The sequence below is a fragment of the Myotis daubentonii genome, chromosome 1 (assembly GCF_963259705.1).
Source record: "Myotis daubentonii chromosome 1, mMyoDau2.1, whole genome shotgun sequence".
In the NCBI taxonomy this organism is placed as follows: Eukaryota; Metazoa; Chordata; class Mammalia; order Chiroptera; family Vespertilionidae; genus Myotis; species Myotis daubentonii.
The window spans coordinates 104,152,840-104,170,969 of NC_081840.1; the positions used below are offsets into that span (position 1 = coordinate 104,152,840).

An 18,130-nucleotide genomic window follows, 5' to 3' on the forward strand; every position below is an offset into this window, starting at 1 on the left:
TTTTGCTATGATATGAAATTTAATCCAATTTGTCTTCTGTTTCTAAATTGGCTATTATTAAAGGGAGAACCAAGATGGCGGCATAGGTTAACGCCAGAGTTTGCTGCTTTGAACAACTACTTCAAAAGTGAAACCAAAAAACGGAAGGGACATCACCCAGAACCACAGGAACGCTGGCTGAGTGGAAGTCCTACAACTAGGAGGAAAGAGAAACGCACACGGACACTCAGAGGAGGCGCAGTGCTGAAGTCAAATTCTGAGGTGCGGAGTGCCCGGAGCGGGCTGGCGGTGGAGGGCGCGGTTGTTGTTTTCAATCGGGAGGGAGTCGCAGACTCTGAGCACCAGATCCGGGCGAGTCTTTAGGGACCCAGACTCAAACGGGAGAAGCGGGACTGTCTGGCTTCGGTCAGAGCGAGTGCAGCTTTCTCTCCGAGCTTTGCAGCGGGTGCTGGAACTCAGAGAGGCAGAGCCCCTGGGGACAGGACTGAGAGCCGCCATAACTGCTCCCTCCGGCCCACCCTGTTGATCCTGTGCGACCCGCCCCGCCCAAGCCCTGCACAGAGGCATTTGCCGGATAGCCTCAGGCAAAGGCTAGATTAGCACCTCCCTAGGGGACAGAAGTTCTCTCACTGCTGACACAGCTGATTCTCATAGCCACTTGGCCTGGAGGTCAAACCCTCCCTGGAATTAGCTACAACAATCAAGATTTATCTATAAGACTGCGAACAAAGACCACTAGGGGGTGCACCAAGGAAGCATAACAAAATGCGGAGACAAAGAAACAGGACAAAATTGTCAATGGAAGAAATAGAGTTCAGAACCACACTTTTAAGGTCTCTCAAGAACTGTTTAGAAGCTGCCAATAAACTTAATGAGATCTACACGAAAACTAATAAGACCCTCGATCTTATATTGGGGAACCAACTAGAAATTAAGCACACACAGACTGAAATAACGAATATTATACAGACGCCCGACAGCAGACCAGAGGAGCGCAAGAATCAAGTCAATGATTTGAAATGCGAGGAAGCAAAAAACATCCAACCGGAAAAGCAAAATGAAAAAAGAATCCAAAAATGCGAGGATAGTGTAAGGAGCCTCTGGGACAGCTTCAAGCGTACCAACATCAGAATTATAGGGGTGCCAGAAGATGAGAGAGAGCAAGATATTGAAAACCTATTTGAAGAAATAATGACAGAAAACTTCCCCCACCTGGTGAAAGAAATGGACTTACAGGTCCAAGAAGCGCGGAGAACCCCAAACAAAAGGAATCCAAAGAGGACCACACCAAGACACATCATAATTAAAATGCCAAGAGCAAAAGATAAAGAGAGAATCTTAAAAACAGCAAGAGAAAGAAACTCAGTTACCTACAAGGGAATACCCATACGACTGTCAGCTGATTTCTCAACAGAAACTTTGCAGGCCAGAAGGGAGTGGCAAGAAATATTCAAAGTGATGAATACCAAGAACCTACAACCAAGATTACTTTATCCAGCAAAGCTATCATTCAGAATTGAAGGTCAGATAAAGAGCTTCACAGATAAGGAAAAGCTAAAGGAGTTCATCACCACCAAACCAGGATTATATGAAATGCTGAAAGGTATCCTTTAAGAAGAGGAAGAGGAAGAAAAAGGTAAAGATACAAATTATGAACAACAAATATGCATCTATCAACAAGTGAATCTAAGAATCAAGTGAATAAATAATCTGATGAACAGAATGAACTGTTGATTATAATAGAATCAGGGACATAGAAAGGGAATGGACTGACTATTCTTGGGGGGGAAAGGGGTGTGGGAGATGTGGGAAGAGACTGGACAAAAATCGTGCACCTATGGATGAGGACAGTGGGTGGGGAGTGAGGGCGGAGGGTGGGGCGGGAACTGGGAGGAGGGGAGTTATGGGGGGGAAAAAAAAAGAGGAACAAATGTAATAATCTGAACAATAAAGATTTAATTAAAAAAAATAAATTGGCTATTATTAAAGATAGGTCAAAAGAAAACCATCTTACATTTAATTATGAAAGAGGTCACTTCCCCAGTGAATTCTTCAAAAAACTATTTGGAAGGATCAAACAATTACCTTTATATAATAACTAGGTGCCCGGTGAACAAAGATTCGTGCACTGGGGGTGGGTCCCTCAGCCCGACCTGCACCCTCTCCAATGTGGGAGCCCTCAGGGGAGCCCTCTCCAATCCGGGAGTTTCTGTCTGTCTTTGCAATCATATGAGAAAATTGTCTGAGACCCCCAACCCAGTTTGGTTTGTTACTCACAGAATAATAGAGGCATTTTTTTTTTCCTTTGCTTCATTGGTGGAGATTTCCTGGAAGTTTTAGGATATCTTCCCTTTAATTTTTCCTAGGCATTCTGATTTTACTTATGTCTCTCACCTTTGCTTTCCCTCCAACCCCCACTGCAACAGTAACTTGCTCCAGGTTCACTTTGCTCTAGTGCAGTGATGGCAAACCTATGACACGCGTGTCAGAGGTGACACGTGAACTCATATTTTTGGTTGATTTTTCTTTGTTAAATGGCATTTAAATATATAAAATAAATATCAAAAAATATAAGTCTTTGTTTTACTATGGTTGTAAATATCAAAAAATTTCTATATGTGACATGGCACCAGAGTTAAGTTAGGGTTTTCAAAATGCTGGCACGCCGAGCTCAAAAGGTTCGCTATCACTGCTCTAGTGTCTAGGACACTAGAGGTGACACGCGTGTCATAGGTTCACCATCACTGGTCTAGGATATCTGTCTGCCACCAGAACTACGATTCCCAGCATTCCTGGTGCTCCCCCGGCTCTGGGCTTCCGCTTCAGGTCCTAGGGCTGCCACCAGAACTACTCTTCCAAAAATTCCTGGTGCTCCCCGTGCTCTTGGTTTTCTCTTCCTACTCTGTCTCCATCCCATGGCCTCCCACTCTGCCAAGTCCTCCAAGCTGCCAGGTCTCCCTCTCTGCTCTCTGTCTGGCTGCTTGGGGAGTCAAGTTCCCCAAGCTGCACCACCCTCTGCCGGCTCTCCTGCTCTGCTCTCTGCCCAGTGGTTTTGGGGAGGGGTGGCTCCCTCCGTCACTGCGAGCGACTGAAGGAGCCAGGTCCCCCCAAGCTCTGGCTCTCCTCTCCACCCAGTGGCTTGGGGGAGTGACCAAGGGAGCCATGGTCCCCCAAGCTGCTGGCTCTCCCACTCTGCTCTTCGCCTGGCACCTGTGTATGCAAATTAACCCACCATCCTTGTTGGGTTAATTTGCATACTCACTACTGATTGGCTGGTGAGTGTAGTGGAGGGACAGTCAATTTACATGTTTCTCTTTTATTATCTCAGATTTGTGGCATGATAAAAATACATTTAGAAATAACATGTTTTTGATCCATTATTTGTAATGTAAAAGATAAAGAACTTCTAATGGTAACAAATAAAAAACATCAGATATAATATTGCCAATATATGTTGTGGTAAATGTCATTAGCCAAGCCTGTCTTCTAGTACATTTTTCAATGGTGTGATAGTATTTATTTACCCTGTGCTATTAGAGAGTGAATAGTCACTAGCCTTCGATTTTCACATCAGTTGCAAAAAAAAAAAAAAAAGAATTCTATATTTTATCCAGTCTGAAATTGAAATTGACTTAGCATCTCAGAACTGTCAAAAATTTCTTTTACAAGAAGGTTTGCTTTGCAGAAACTATAAAGTAAGTGTCATTCATGATACTTGCATTCTATATTCATGCTGCAGGTCTATGGAAAAGAAACGTTAAAAAGCGTCAGGAAGGCCTAAGAAAGGCCTAGCTGTCATGCTCTGTGCCCCTCCGGCTCCCTTTGCAGTCAGCTTCAGTGCTGTAGAAGTCAGAGGCTCTCTAGTTAAAACTGCCAACAAGGAAAAGAAGAATACTTGAAGAGTAGAATATCAGCTACTCTAGAACTTGCCTTTGCTAACAGGTCAGGCTGACACTTATTTTCCTGTGTTAAAAATGGGAACCTCTGTTTACATTCAAATTAAAAGAAGCATACAGTAAGTACTTGGGATTTACAAATTTGGAACTTATTCCAAGGAAACCTCCCAATAGGTGTACTTATAGAACAATATGTGTTCTATTCCAGATGAAATAAGAAAACAAGTAAGATTATGCAGAATCATTCCCTTAGAGTTCAGTCTTTTCCATGACACAGTATTGCTTCTGTACCTCATTTGGATGAATTAAACTGCATTCCCTACATCCCCAGCAGGTTGTACCAGATGCCAATTGATTTTACCAACACGAAACTGGTCACATTAATCCACAAGGCCTGAGTCATAAAAAACTACAAGTCCCAACACTTCTGACACAAACAAATAAACCCTGTTTTGTGTGTGTTCTTCCTATAATATAGGTAAATTCCACTTGGCAGAGTGGGGCGAGGGTGGGGTAGCAAGCTGCTACTATGTCTGCAGAGTGAAATCCTTCTCACGGCACACAACCCAATTCTCCAATACCCTTTTATTAAATGGTTTTCTTTTTCATCATCACAGTCATTTCTAAGTGGAATGTAGTAACAATAAGGTTTTCAGACAAACAGAGCTAGCTAAATGCAGTCTGTGTGTGAAATCCTGAGAGGCCATGAAAAACAAAGCCTTCTTCCCAGTAGAAAACTTCATTCTAAAGTAAGGACACTGATCCACCTGGGCTGGCACTTGGATCTGTGATTGGAGCACTTACCCAGGCAGACTCCAGAAACATTTAAATCACTCCAGAAACATTTCTATAGAAGTGTGTGCCTCCATTCCCTATGGTCTCAGCAAACCTCAGGATTACTGGTCAAAGTATCTCTACTTTTCCCATTGGAAGTACTTGCTGGTTCAGCCATCCCTGAACACAGATATTTATTTTCTTAACCCTTCATTTTTTATCTAAATTCCGTAACCCATGAAGGCACTTTTCTTTGCCCAAAAGTCACTTTCTAACTGGCCCACTTGGTCATCAACTGATGAGTGACTATCGCAATGGACACACCTCCTTGCCCTTGAACTGTTCATCCGCTGCCTGCCTGTGTCCCTAGCCACTGACCTATATAATGAAACCAAAGTGGTACACTGCATTCTCTTGAAAGCATTGATTCTTACATCTGATTAGTGTGTTCTGATGATTACTGAATATGCTAGCAGCTAGGACTATGGTTTTCCACTATGAAAAGGGGCTAATAAAAATGATAGGAAAGAAAAACACTTCTCTGCCTTTCCAAGCAGTGATTTAAACACCAAGATTGAAATCAAAATAAAAAAGTTGCAAGTTAATTAATATGGAAATTACTAAACCATCAAAACTGCTGATGTCGTAAACAAAATTTGTCAACAGCCACTAAGAATTCATTAAAAGTAAATTTATTGTTTAAAAACAACTGTGCAACATGTGCTTTTCAAGCCATTTTTGAATCTGGTTTGTTGTTCATCTCTTCTCAGGCTTCAGTTTGGCAAGGCTGAACAAGAAACACGGTACAGACACACAGTTAGTACGCACAGGTAAGGGAAGAAGCAATAGTAAATTGTGTTTGTTATTCTCTCAACAGTCTAAAAGGTATAATCCAACTACAACATTAACTTTTTTAAAATATATTTTTTAATTGATTTCAGAGAGGAAGGGAGAGAGAGATAGAAACATCAGGGCATGTGCCCTGACTAGGAATCAAACAGTAACTTCCTGTTTCATAGGTTGATGTTCAACCACTGAGCCAATACCAGCTGGTGTAACATTAACTTTTAAAATCTGATCATGTTCACTGTGTTCTGAAAACAATTATATTCTAAACCAAACAAGATTTTAAACTAAATGATCTATTTCTTCTTAAAGAACTGAATAAACAATGCCACAGGGACTCAGGTCATCATTTTAAATGTAATTGGAGGATTCTATTTTAATAATGTGAATATTGCAACATTACTTTTGCTTGAGCTTCCATTGACATAGCTATAGCTACCACAAAAGGACAACAGCACAAATAACCTCATATGTGCACAGTAAGGTCAGCTCTAAGAACCTTCAGTGTATGCAATTCTTGGACATTCAAATTATAATAATTCTGAGTTTTCAAGAAAAGCAGTATCAAATTGCACTTACTCTAGGGCTGAAAAAAAGTATTTTTAAATGCTTAATATCTTGTTGATTATTCAAGTTGGAGATGGAAACAGGCAAAAACATGTTGCTCGATAATGCTGTTATTGGAGGTCAAGGTTTGATCTCAGTCTGGGCACATGCCCGGGTTGCAGACTTGATCCCCAGTGTGGGGCATCCAGGAGGCAGCCAGTCAATGATTTCTCTCATCATTGATATTTCTATCTCTCTCTCTCTCCCTTCCTCTGTGAAATCAATTTAAAAAATAATAATGCTATTATTTTCATTTAAAAATGAACGCATTTAAAACATTACACAATAGATACTTGTCCCTCTTTGGTGCCAATTTCATAAAATTGCAGAATTCTCAAAAATATTTTAGAGTATTAAATTTGAATAGCCAAACATCTGAGAATCAAACATATACAGACTCAAAAGTACAGCTGGTCCCCCCACTCTGAACTTTGCACTCAGAATGATTGCATTAACAAATCATGTTACCTGTTCAGTAAGTACACACAGCTTTCTGAGCTACTAAGCCTCTTTAATTAAGGCAATAGGAGCTCCATACATGCAAAAGAAGATGCTGTATATTCAAGGAGAAATTCATACAAACATGACACACTTTATATTTGTTATTTGATTCCTTATAGATTTAAAACTTGCATTAGGGCAACTTTGCACTTCATATACTCCATAATTTATAGACAGAATTCATATGACACAACATTCTTTCCCAAAGTTATCAATAATTAAATCCTTTTTGCCCCGGCCATATGGCTCAATGGGTTGGAATGTTGTCCTGTACAACCAAAAGGTTGGGGGTTTGATTCCCAGTCAGGGCACCTACGTTGCCAGTTCAATCCCTGGTCAGGGCATGTACAGGAGGCAATCAACTGATGTTTCTCTCTGTCCTCTCTCTTATCAATAAAAACATATCCTCAGGTGAAGATGAAAAAATATTTTAGACTGAAAACAAAAATAATTAAATCATTTTTGTGACTATCATTCAGTGTGTGAAACAGAAAACAACGTCATTTGTATATACAAATGAACTAAAATACCTGCTCCATGTTCCACAGCTTCCTCTCGTAGAGTTTTAAAAATATGGTCCAAATATTAGGCCCTCATCAAATTTAACCAAAAAACACACATATACCCTATAGGGGTAGGAATAGAGTGTGTGGTTTGTTTGTTTTTTTCCAAGAGGTGTAGGGTGAGGGTGGGGTTGAGGCGGGGGGCGGGGGGGGGGGTGGGGGGGAGGAAAGCCTGTGAGCCTATCTTCGAAGGAAAACACATTATTATTTTCTCAAGCAACTAAAGAAAAAGAAAACCTTTTTCTATTATCTGAACCAAAACACAGAAACAAAATCATAACACACACACACACACACACACACACACACACACACACACTCCTGCTTTTTAGTTTAGGCCAACTATGAGCAAGCTATACTTGAATCTCCTTACAAACTATTCTAAAAAATCTATAGGCACATACACATTTTTATTAAGCTATTTAAAACCAACCTTGCTAAGGAAATCACATACTATTTAAAAGAACAAAGAGAAGGGAAGTGACTAATTTTAAAATCTTACTATTTTCCCTATGTTATTAAAAACACATAAAAGCATCAATCTGAGAGTCTATTAGTCTAAATAATTAGATCCAGTAGGTATAAAAGACAGTAAAAAATATTTTTAAAAAACTAATAATGCTTTAAAAGTCTTCTGAAATACTATGGTGATATAATAATGGTATAAAGAAATGACTGAGAGCCAATAGTAAAACAAAATGCTTATTTATGTTTAATAAATTATTCTCAACTCATTTCCAAGGAGAGTGCTTGGTAAGCTTCAACCATTTCCCAGAGGGATGAAGCACTGGTTTGCAGTCAGAAAGAAGACAGTCACGATCAGGAAAGGTAGACAAGACAGAAGAACTCTGCTTAAGTCATATTTACATTCTCCATGGTGAGGGGAGGCCAAGTTTGTCACCCCAAAATATGCCCCCTTTTTAAGACATTATTTTAAGCTAGTTATTTTTTTTAAATATATTTTATTGATTTTTTACAGAGAGGAAGGGAGAGAGATAGAGTTAGAAACATCAATGAGAGAGAAACATCGATCAGCTGCCTCCTGCACATCTCCTATTGGGGATGTGCCCGCAACCCAGGTACATGCCCTTGACCGGAATCGAACTTGGGACCTTTCAGTCCGCAGGCCGACGCTCTATCCACTGAGCCAAACCGGTTTCGGCAAGCTAGTTATTTTTAAGGAATGACAGAATCAGGAAAAACCCTTGGTCTTCCCCCTAACTGTCTAAAAGAATTTAGATAGAGGACTTGCTCTAAAGGAGCAATTATCACAGATAACTATATTTTAATATGAACTAGTGTGATAGACAGGGAGGAACCTATCAAGAGCCATTTAGTTAGTCCTTTCTGTGTCCCACTGTTAAAGAGGCAGGTTCCATGTTCTTAGCGACCCCATATGTGAATAGGTAATAAATCTGGTCATTTTCTCTTGTAAATCTGTCTCATGTTAATTTTGTTCATTTCTCCAACTGATAGAACTTAGAAGGGTAGCAGAGAATTTATTTTTCTTCCCCATGTGGTGTGGTGCTCTCCTGGGAGAAAAAGCTCAGTTTTGTGGAATTCACATACTTCCGTGGTGTAAGTCCTCCCACAAGCTGGCAGCATGATGTCCCAGAGCTGAAGCCGAGAAGAGCACACCATACAGTACTAGCACCATGCCAACACAATCAGTGTAAATAACCTCAGAAGCAGAGATTATAGTAAAATGTAATAAAATAATTAGGAAGTGACAGTTTTTCAGTATTTTATAGAACTTATTTTTTTGTAATGGTTGTATTTAACAACTGGCTAGCAAAAATCTCTAAAAATTAAACAACTGGCTTTCACAAGCCAATGTAGGCTGACTCTAGCAGACCATTTATATGTTATATACCCAGAAAAGTATAGACATCTCTCATTTTCTTAACAGCCATTCTTAAATACTGGAAGAACACAAACTTAATTCTTAGAAAAAACTCTCAGCCCTGGCACCTAAACACAGAAGTTGATTTTCAAGAATACCCAAGCCTTCAGAGTATAAATGGGTCCACTCCCTCATCACAAAGCTGGTTGTAGGTATAAGCTATAGAATTTGATCTAGAAAAAACATCATATAGTATTTCACAGAACTTGTAGCAAAAAGAAGGTTGAACTGTGTTGTACTTCAGGGTCCCTTTGAAACAATATATATTTCCCCACGGCCCTGACACTCTCCACTCCTCTGGCCCTCAGAAGAAAACTCTACTATAAGGAAGGTCTCTCTGATTCTGGAGTTACAAGTTAAAAAAAAAAAGCATTTATAATTAAAATAATTTATAAACAAACTAAAAGTTTGCTTATTCCCTATTCCATGAGAATAACAGAGCACTGTGTCTATTAGATAAATGTTAGCTGATGAATAAAAACTAACAAGCCATTAGCTTTCAATAAGACTTCGGGATGAAACCCTGGAAATGTGACTGGGCTCTAAGTGGGCTCTGTAAGTCTCAGGGGAGACTTGCTCCCCTTTCATATTCTCTAATTTGAAGACAGTAGTATAAAATCCTCCATTTTTAATTGATAGGCAATCACCTTATTTCTGTGTGTTATGTAGGTGACCATTTATGAGCTGTCAGTTTGCATATAAGGAATGAAAAAACCCCTGGCTAATGAAGAAACTGAAATAAAGTGGCAATTAAGGCAACTTCACCCCAAGTGTTCTCGGACATGGAATATAATGAAAAATGATGATCTGACTGAAAATGGATTCAAAAGGATCAGTATATAAGCAAGAAAAACTAATGTAAAACTAAGAAAAACCCAATGTTATGAGGCACTGGAGATGGAAATCCAATTGTATTTAAGTTAAAACTGACAGGGCTAATAGACCAGGTTTTGTGTTATCTCCATCTATAGCTTACTTCTTTCATGCAATTAACTTAATCAGACATCTACAGAACATATCTATTGTGAAAGCAGGATCCTAAGTCCTCAATTTTGTAGGCTTGACATATCTATAATTCCTTGAGTTACTGAGGGCAACTTCAAGATCATCAATAAAAAATTTCTGTGAAAAGAAAAGCTCATTCACATTTTCAATTAAAAAAGGAAGGGATTCATAATGTAGGATAACTACTTTTTGAAGAGCTGAATGATTATGCTGTATGTTTTCAAATTTAAAATATCATCATATGTTTAGGAGTTTAATTTATGGAACAATCAACTAATCTTTATATTGCACATTAAAGACCTGAATATTATTGTTCACATTAGATGAACAATTATGGAAGAGTTGCAGTGCAACTTAAGAAAAACTTGTCACTTTTATTGTGTGGCAATGATTTGTAAAGCACGATATGCTAAGTAATCCTATGATATAATTTAGGGACACAAAAACTTCTGTCAGAAAACAGCCAGAGACTACATTTAATTAAACTTTTACTATTGAAATAACATAAATTAAATTAATCAACACGGTTTAATTAAACCTTTATTTGTAAGATTTTTTATTAGACTTGTTATTAATGAACGTTAAATGCTACCTCTAACTTGAACTCTATGTTAAATTTAAATAATGAACCATTGTTCATACTCACAAAAGAACAAACACTACTTTAACAGTCTTTTGTCTCAATGAGGCTGTTACTCTTATGCATAGCTAAGATATAGACTTGTCCCTCCTTCCTCTCTATAGTCATTTCCATAGTTGGCAAGATATCATTTTAAGGTTGATAAAATGGTTTAAAATAACGAAAGTGAAATCATTAAGAATATAGCAATGAAGTAGCTAAGACTGAAAAGAATTTTGGTTAACCTCAAACAATGTTTTCAAATTTGTGTTTTAGTATTTCTTATTAACCTCATATATATATTGAGGAATGATCCAATTTGGGTTGGTAAAGACTTACCTGAACATGTCTCCTAGACCTTTCAGCATTCCCTTCTTGGCTTTCATTTTATCCTTTTCCTTATCTCTATCTTTTTTCTTCTCTTTTCCAGTTTTATCCTTTCTCCTATTAATCTTATCTCCTTTCTCTTGGTTTCCATTCATTTGTCTTTCCAGAGAATATGAAGGCTGGTCACTGGCTGTGGACACAGACTCTCTCCCTGATCTTGAGCTTTCTTCTGTGTCTTCTTCCACTTGGAAGGAAACAAAAACAAAAACAGATAAGGAATACAGTGAACCAAAGGAACAAAAATAAGGAAGCTAAAATATATGTGAGGATTTTATTTTCCCACATGTTGTACTGTACAGTCCTGCTATTAACATGGGTTGCAGCGCTGTTTACTTTTGCATGGAATTAAAACTGAATATGTGATGTGGATGACTTCTATGTGCTGGGAGCCGGTCCATCCTTGCTGTTTCAAGGGACCTGGCATATATGGCATACGGTTCTTAATATGTTTGCTCACCTTCTTGGCGCTGTGTTTTAACCAAAATCACCTCTCCGAGAAAGGTTGAATCCCCAGGTAGGGATTTTCCCCTGAAGTTAGGGAGGGAATAAAACCCCTCAACTAAGTGCCAGGCGGGTAATTAATCCCTTTAACTACGAACAATCATGCTTAAACTACATAATCTTTTCTCCCTGGAATGGAGATAAGAAACGCCCTAACCTTTGTAATAGAGATTGATAGGATTGAATCAACTGGTATAAATACAGTTGTAACAAGACAGAAACACTCAGAACTTGGAACAGAATCAAGAAGACAGAACCTACACGGAGCCTGGAGACAGAAGAACTTCGCTGGAGAGAATATGGCAATAGATCCTGGACTGAACCTGACTATAGAACATGGCAAGAGAACCTGACTAGAACCTGGTGACTGAACCTGGCTGGAGATCTGAAGCAGAACCTCTCTGGAGATCCAGACCAGAACTTGGCTGGAGATCCGGGCTAGAGATCCTGGCTAGGCTGCTGATCAACTGAACGCTGTCTCCGTGTCATTCCTTCTTCGCCGACTCCGTCTACGCCTTTGGGAACCCCTGGACCTGCTGGGGTTGGACCCCGGCATCTATGCACATGTGTATCCCTATGGGAAAATGATGTGCCAATAGAGCTGCTTTTCAGTCAGGTGCTGATTTCCCTGGAGTAACATCTTACTTGACACAGAACATGTATTGCTGTGGGAACTGGCTGGTCCTCAGCACAGATCAGTAATGGTCCTTTTTACATATTTGCAAAATGAAAATAAGCAGTCCTTCCCCAAGTGCTTACACTCCTCCTGGGTAAGGATGAAGTGGATCCACTCTGGCCCCTCATTAATGGATTATACCACTCTCTAGTTAGCACACCAATGGTAGCACAAGAAATTGTTTCCTCAGGCTCCCAAACATGTCTATTTGTCATTTCTACAAATGCTGGATCTGCAGCTTTTATTTATGTTTTTATTAAAAAGGCAACATCACAAGCAAATGGTACTACATCTTCTAATCCTAAATAATTTTGCATGTGAGTCTACACAAAGGCAGGTAAACAGTTGGATAGAGTCATGAAAAGGTGTGATTTAATAACCTCTTACTCCTCTGAACTTTGTAGATAAAAGCTGTACTTATAACAAGATTCCAACCTTTGAACCAACATTTCATAAGAATATGGTCCAATACCCCAAACTCTTTGCATTTGAAGAATATGGTCCAATACCCCAAACTGTTTGCATTTGAAAGAATGACAAGTAACTTAGAGTGGGTTTCCACCTACCAAAAAAACCTTTCAGAATTTAAGTTGGGAAGCAATAGATACACATATTCAGCCATTCTCATTAGATCTTTTCTGAGATTAATTGCCTATGGTTTGGGGCTTTGTGTTACCCCTTGAATTCAGAGGTCATCTTTTTTTTCTCCAGCAACAAACAAAGTATGAATCAATATTTTTAAGCTTCTTCTAATGTAGAGCCAAATAGAACAGTTAGGCCTCTTCTTTGTCTGTCACAAAGAACAGATCTCTAAATAAAGTTAATGTATCTTCAAATAAATTCAGTGAGGGGCACTTAAGTTAGCAATACACAATAACAAGAGTATAATAAGACATATTAAAACAAACTCAATATCTTAGTGTTATGCTACTAAACCCTCACACATCTGAAAAGAGACTATCAAATGATGACATGAGTACAGCCAATTGATACTTTTATTAATGCCAGCTATTTACCATAATACTAAAATAATTCTTTTTGTTGACACATTTGGTTAAAACATGAGCCAACATATTTCCCATTCCAGCTGGTCATACCCTAGGTCTAGCCAAAGAGTAAGAACATCACCGAGTTTAAATCCAGGCGGTACTCTGGAGGTCATTTAGACCAACTTCTTCCTCTAAATGCTGAGGAAACAGAAAGATCTGGGTCCAGCACACTCCCCGCCTGGGGATCTTTCTATTATGATATCCTTGTACAGTTGTACTTTAGCAAGACCTTCATGAATTTTTAGTCAACTCTGTTTGTAATTGCTAGATTCTATGCTTCATTCAGCATATATTTCAGCAATCTATCAACCAGTCATTACACAGTCTTCCCAGAAGATAATTACAGTAGTCAGAAATATATTTCAGAAACCTGTTGTCAATCCTATGGTAACTGAATACTGTGATTTGTGGCTCACATTGATGAAATCACTCAAGAAGCAAGGTCAATTGTGCAGTGGCTCTAGGATGGGTTAGCAACTATAAAAATGACTTCAGGAAGATTGACCTTTTTCTGTACTGAGTTATCTAAATTTGAGCCACTCTCTTCTTCCAATGAACATGGCAGGTTTTGTTTTTTTTTAAAAAAAATTGTTTCTTTAACTCTTTTTCAACTAATGCATAAATAGAAATTGTGCAGATTTATTGGAGGAAGCCAGGTACAATTTTCAAATGGCCAATGCTAGTAAAAATCCATAGCCTTGCAAATAAATGCTGAGCTAAGGCTGTAATTTTTTGTGGTCTACATAGAGGAGGGAAAGAATATTCTGGCCTAGTGTCTCAAGAGCAGTGATGACGAACCTATGACACGCGTGTCAGAGGTGACACGCGAACTCATTTTTTGGTTGATTTTTCTTTGTTAAATGACATTTAAATATATAAAATAAATATCAAAAATATACATCTTTGTTTTACTATGGTTGCAAATATCAAAAAATTTCTATAGCCGAAACCGGTTTGGCTCAGTGGATAGAGCATCGGCCTGCGGACTGAAGGGTCCCGGGTTCGATTCCGGTCAAGGGCATGTACCTGGGTTGCAGGCACATCCCCAGTAGGAGATGTGCAGGAGGCAGCTGATCGATGTTTCTCTCTCATCGATGTTTCTAACTCTCTATCTCTCTCCCTTCCTCTCTGTAAAAAAAATCAATAAAATATATTAAAAAAAAAAAATTTCTATATGTGACACGGCACCAGAGTTAAGTTTTTCAAAATGATGACACGCCGAGCTCAAAAGGTTCCCCATCACTGCTCAAGAGCTTGCTAATTATGTGAAGCCGTTTCAATGACAGCCCCCCAGGAGAATGTAAATATAGCTTTAGTAGGGCTGCAGCACCTTGTCAATACCCTTGATATGGCTATGCTCTGATTGCCAATCACTCCCTCAACCTTTTGGGAAATAGTTGTGGCCTCAACTTTGAGATAATTGACCTAATCACTATAAAACAATTCTCAAAAGTTCTTGGGAGCTACAAACCTAGGTCGGTTGGTATACTTAAATTAAACAGATGGATGGTAGTGGATTTTCTAAACTTCACAACATGCAAAACTCCTTTTACCTATACTTCCATATCTCTTTGTAACAAACTTTTATTGTCACACTTCACATATGTCAGTCTCCCATTCTCTAAGCTCCTAAAATGAGGAATGCCAGGCAGACAGCAACTGCTCATAAAAGATTGTTTAAATCAAAGATTACTGGTACCTGACTCATGACTTTATCCCAACCACACAAGCATTTATGCAGTCTCTGGGTATTGCCATTCCTCTCGCTTCAGAACAATGCCCACTCTTCTCTAATAAAGCCTGAAAAAACTGGCCAGACCCCAACTACAGTAACACCGGGAAGGCCCATTATACACTTGATTCTTGAACAACATGGGGTTTAGAGGCACCAACTTCCACACAGTCAAAAATCCACATGTAACTTTCACTCCCCCAAAACTTAACTGCTAATAGACTACTATTGACTGAAGCCTTACTGGTACCATAAGCAGTCAATTTACAGCTTTTGTATAGTATATATTACATACTGTGTTACAATAAAGTAAGCTAAAGAAAAGAAAATGTTATTAAGAAAATCATAAGAGAAAATACACTTACAGTACTGTACTTATTTACTGAAAAACACCCATGTGTTAGTGGACCTGGGTAGTTGAAACTTACAATGTTTAAGGATCAACTGTACTTGCTTCGGCTCTCATCAGTTTCTGGTATATTTTTATGATATTATTGCTAGTGCTGTATGTATTGTCTAATAGATTACACAACCTTCATCAATGTTCGAAACTATAAAAAAATGCGCCCAGTAAATGTAAACGACTTTGTCTTCCACAACAGCCATCACCATAACTCATGAATGCTAGTTCTCAGCCTGATAGTTGGCAGAAGTACAGGGCATATGTCTGCTCTTGGCTTGGTAATAGAATAAAGGCAGAGCCATCACAACTAACTGTGCACTGAAGTTACATTTGTTGCCAATTCTTTTCATAATCACAGTAATTTTCTGGTGTATGTAATACCAATTATTTTATAAATTGGATGAAACAGAGAAAATTAGTATTAAATCAGTTATTAACTTTGGGTTTTATAAACACATTTGATAAAATAAAATATCCTAGCTCAGTTTCCTGCCCCAAGCCAGTGAACTATTTAAGATGATACTTGGACATTTGAGAATTGTTTATACTTAATTTGAACATTCTAATTTTGATAATACATTATCACAGAAATTCTTCTGGGGGTGTACTTATTTCACTAATCCATTTGATGCTAACTAATTAAAAGTATTTAGCAATATGTAGCTTCATATGTACAAACATAAGATGTTCTTTTAAAGTATTGCATTACATATGTTTCAAAGTCTAAATTTATTTGATAGGGGAAAAAAATAGGAATATCTCACTTTACCCTATAAGATTACTCTTTTAAAAACTTGAACTGACTACACATGCTTAATTTATATATATGTGTAAATATATATAATCATACTCAAGGTCCCTGATATACTAGTCAGGTTATTTTAAAGTTTTAAAATTATTTCTGTACATTTAATACTAGCTTTATAATAAGATACAACTCAACATTCATAAAATAAGAAACCATATAAATAATTTTTCAAGTAAGAAAACTACTGAGAATATATTAGCAACAAATGGCTTGATTTATGTGTTCACACAGAAAATTACAGTGCAAGAACTAACCATAAACCTCTATTTAGATAATTTACTATTTTAAGTGGTATATAAATTTTACAATTTTTCTCTTTAATTTTGCTCATCTTTACAGATTATTACCTTTCCCTTTGCAGAGAGCCTACACAAAGAACTATGATCTCCTTCCAAACAAATAGAAATTTCTATTTTTGATGAACATTTATGCCTATTCTAACTAACTCTATGCACTAAACTATCAGCTATTTTCCCATGTGATTACCTATAACAGATATTCTCAAGTTTCTCTTTTTAAAGAAGTTATAATGTGAAGCTGCTTATTTATCTTTAATGCAGCACACTCATTGTACAATTAAGACATTTAATTACCATGTTTTCAACAAATCCAAATAAAGCTCAATTAAAATTCTAGTCTGTGTTACACATTAAGCTACTCAATTCTGCAAGGTATCCTGTTAGGACTGAGTCACCAAGAAGTTTAGAGAAAACTGTTAATGATTATGGAAAAAATGACTTCAGATTTCAATTGAAACCCAAGGTTCTGTACCTTATACCATAAATAAATATTTCTATCTAGTCATCACAAACAGTATATTGTCAAAAGCTGACTATGAGCCACATGGTCAATGATCTTCCCCACACCCTCACCATTAAGAAGCAATGCTATTGTTGATCTCTGCTGGTTGCTTATTCAAAACCCAATTTCCCTTTCTTCTTCCTAATGGGACTCTGACTGTGTTCAGGAATGCAATCTAGCTCCAAAGGGTAAATCCATTATAAAGTTTACATGAGCCTAACTTATTGATTTATTAGCCCAGTGTTATTATTACCCAGAATAACCCCATTAATCTGAACGGACATATTCCATGCTTGGGAAGATAGCTCACTCCCTTCTGTTGGATATGAACAAGAAAGTAAAACGCCTCTGCAGTTACCCTCTGGATTGTGAACAGTACAACCAAAGGTGCAGAAAGATGTTGGTCTTTGATAACAAAGTTAAGGCTGCGGAATCAATAATCCCTGAAACTGCCCAACTAACTCTAGAATTCAGTTATGTAAGACTGTATTTTCTAATGGTGCAAAGTGTTCTGAATTGGATTTTCTATTGAATGCAACTAAAAGCATCCTAATAAGTACATTATATAAATCAGACTTTACAGCAACTTTGAAATATCTACAATGCTATTTATCACAAGTGTAAGATTTAACAGTGCATGTCATTATAGGTAGCTCTGACAATTTTACTATAATTAAATAATTTGTTCAGATTTTTTACTAGAGTTCAATGAATTGTTCAATAGGTATAAACAGAAGAATACAAAATAAAAATGATAGCATTACTTCTTATTCATTAGTAAACAATTATTCCCCTCTGCAGGCACAGCCCAAAGAAGCATCCTTAAATATTTGTTGAGTGAATGAAAGAGTGAATAAAAAGCCAACCATGTGAAAACTATTCTTTATTACTTCCGATTTATAAAGAACAGTGCATGAAATCCATGCACATTAGAAGGGGATTAATTAAAGGAAATATTTTAATATTGATATTTGCCCTTTCTCTATAATAGAAGTATCAGAGATGAAAGAAAATTATCAAAATGTATATGAAAATCTTCCTCCTGTTAGAGTCTGGGGCA

The 18,130-nt window shown here is 37.8% G+C and overlaps 1 protein-coding gene across 28 annotated transcripts in view; it reads right to left on the reverse strand.

Annotated features, from left to right (window-relative positions):
- PARD3 (par-3 family cell polarity regulator) overlaps positions 1-18,130 on the reverse strand; it is a 780,879-nt gene that overhangs the window by 252,521 nt on the left and 510,228 nt on the right. For 25 of the 28 annotated variants that reach the window (XM_059655793.1, XM_059655831.1, XM_059655947.1 and 22 more), the window contains one exon: positions 11,053-11,284. In XM_059655793.1, coding sequence (XP_059511776.1) covers positions 11,053-11,284 — 232 coding nt within the window. Of the gene's footprint in view, positions 1-5,346; positions 5,458-11,052; positions 11,285-18,130 lie in introns of those variants that run through there. The other 3 variants (XM_059655907.1, XM_059655916.1, XM_059655901.1) reach the window with 1 other exon arrangement.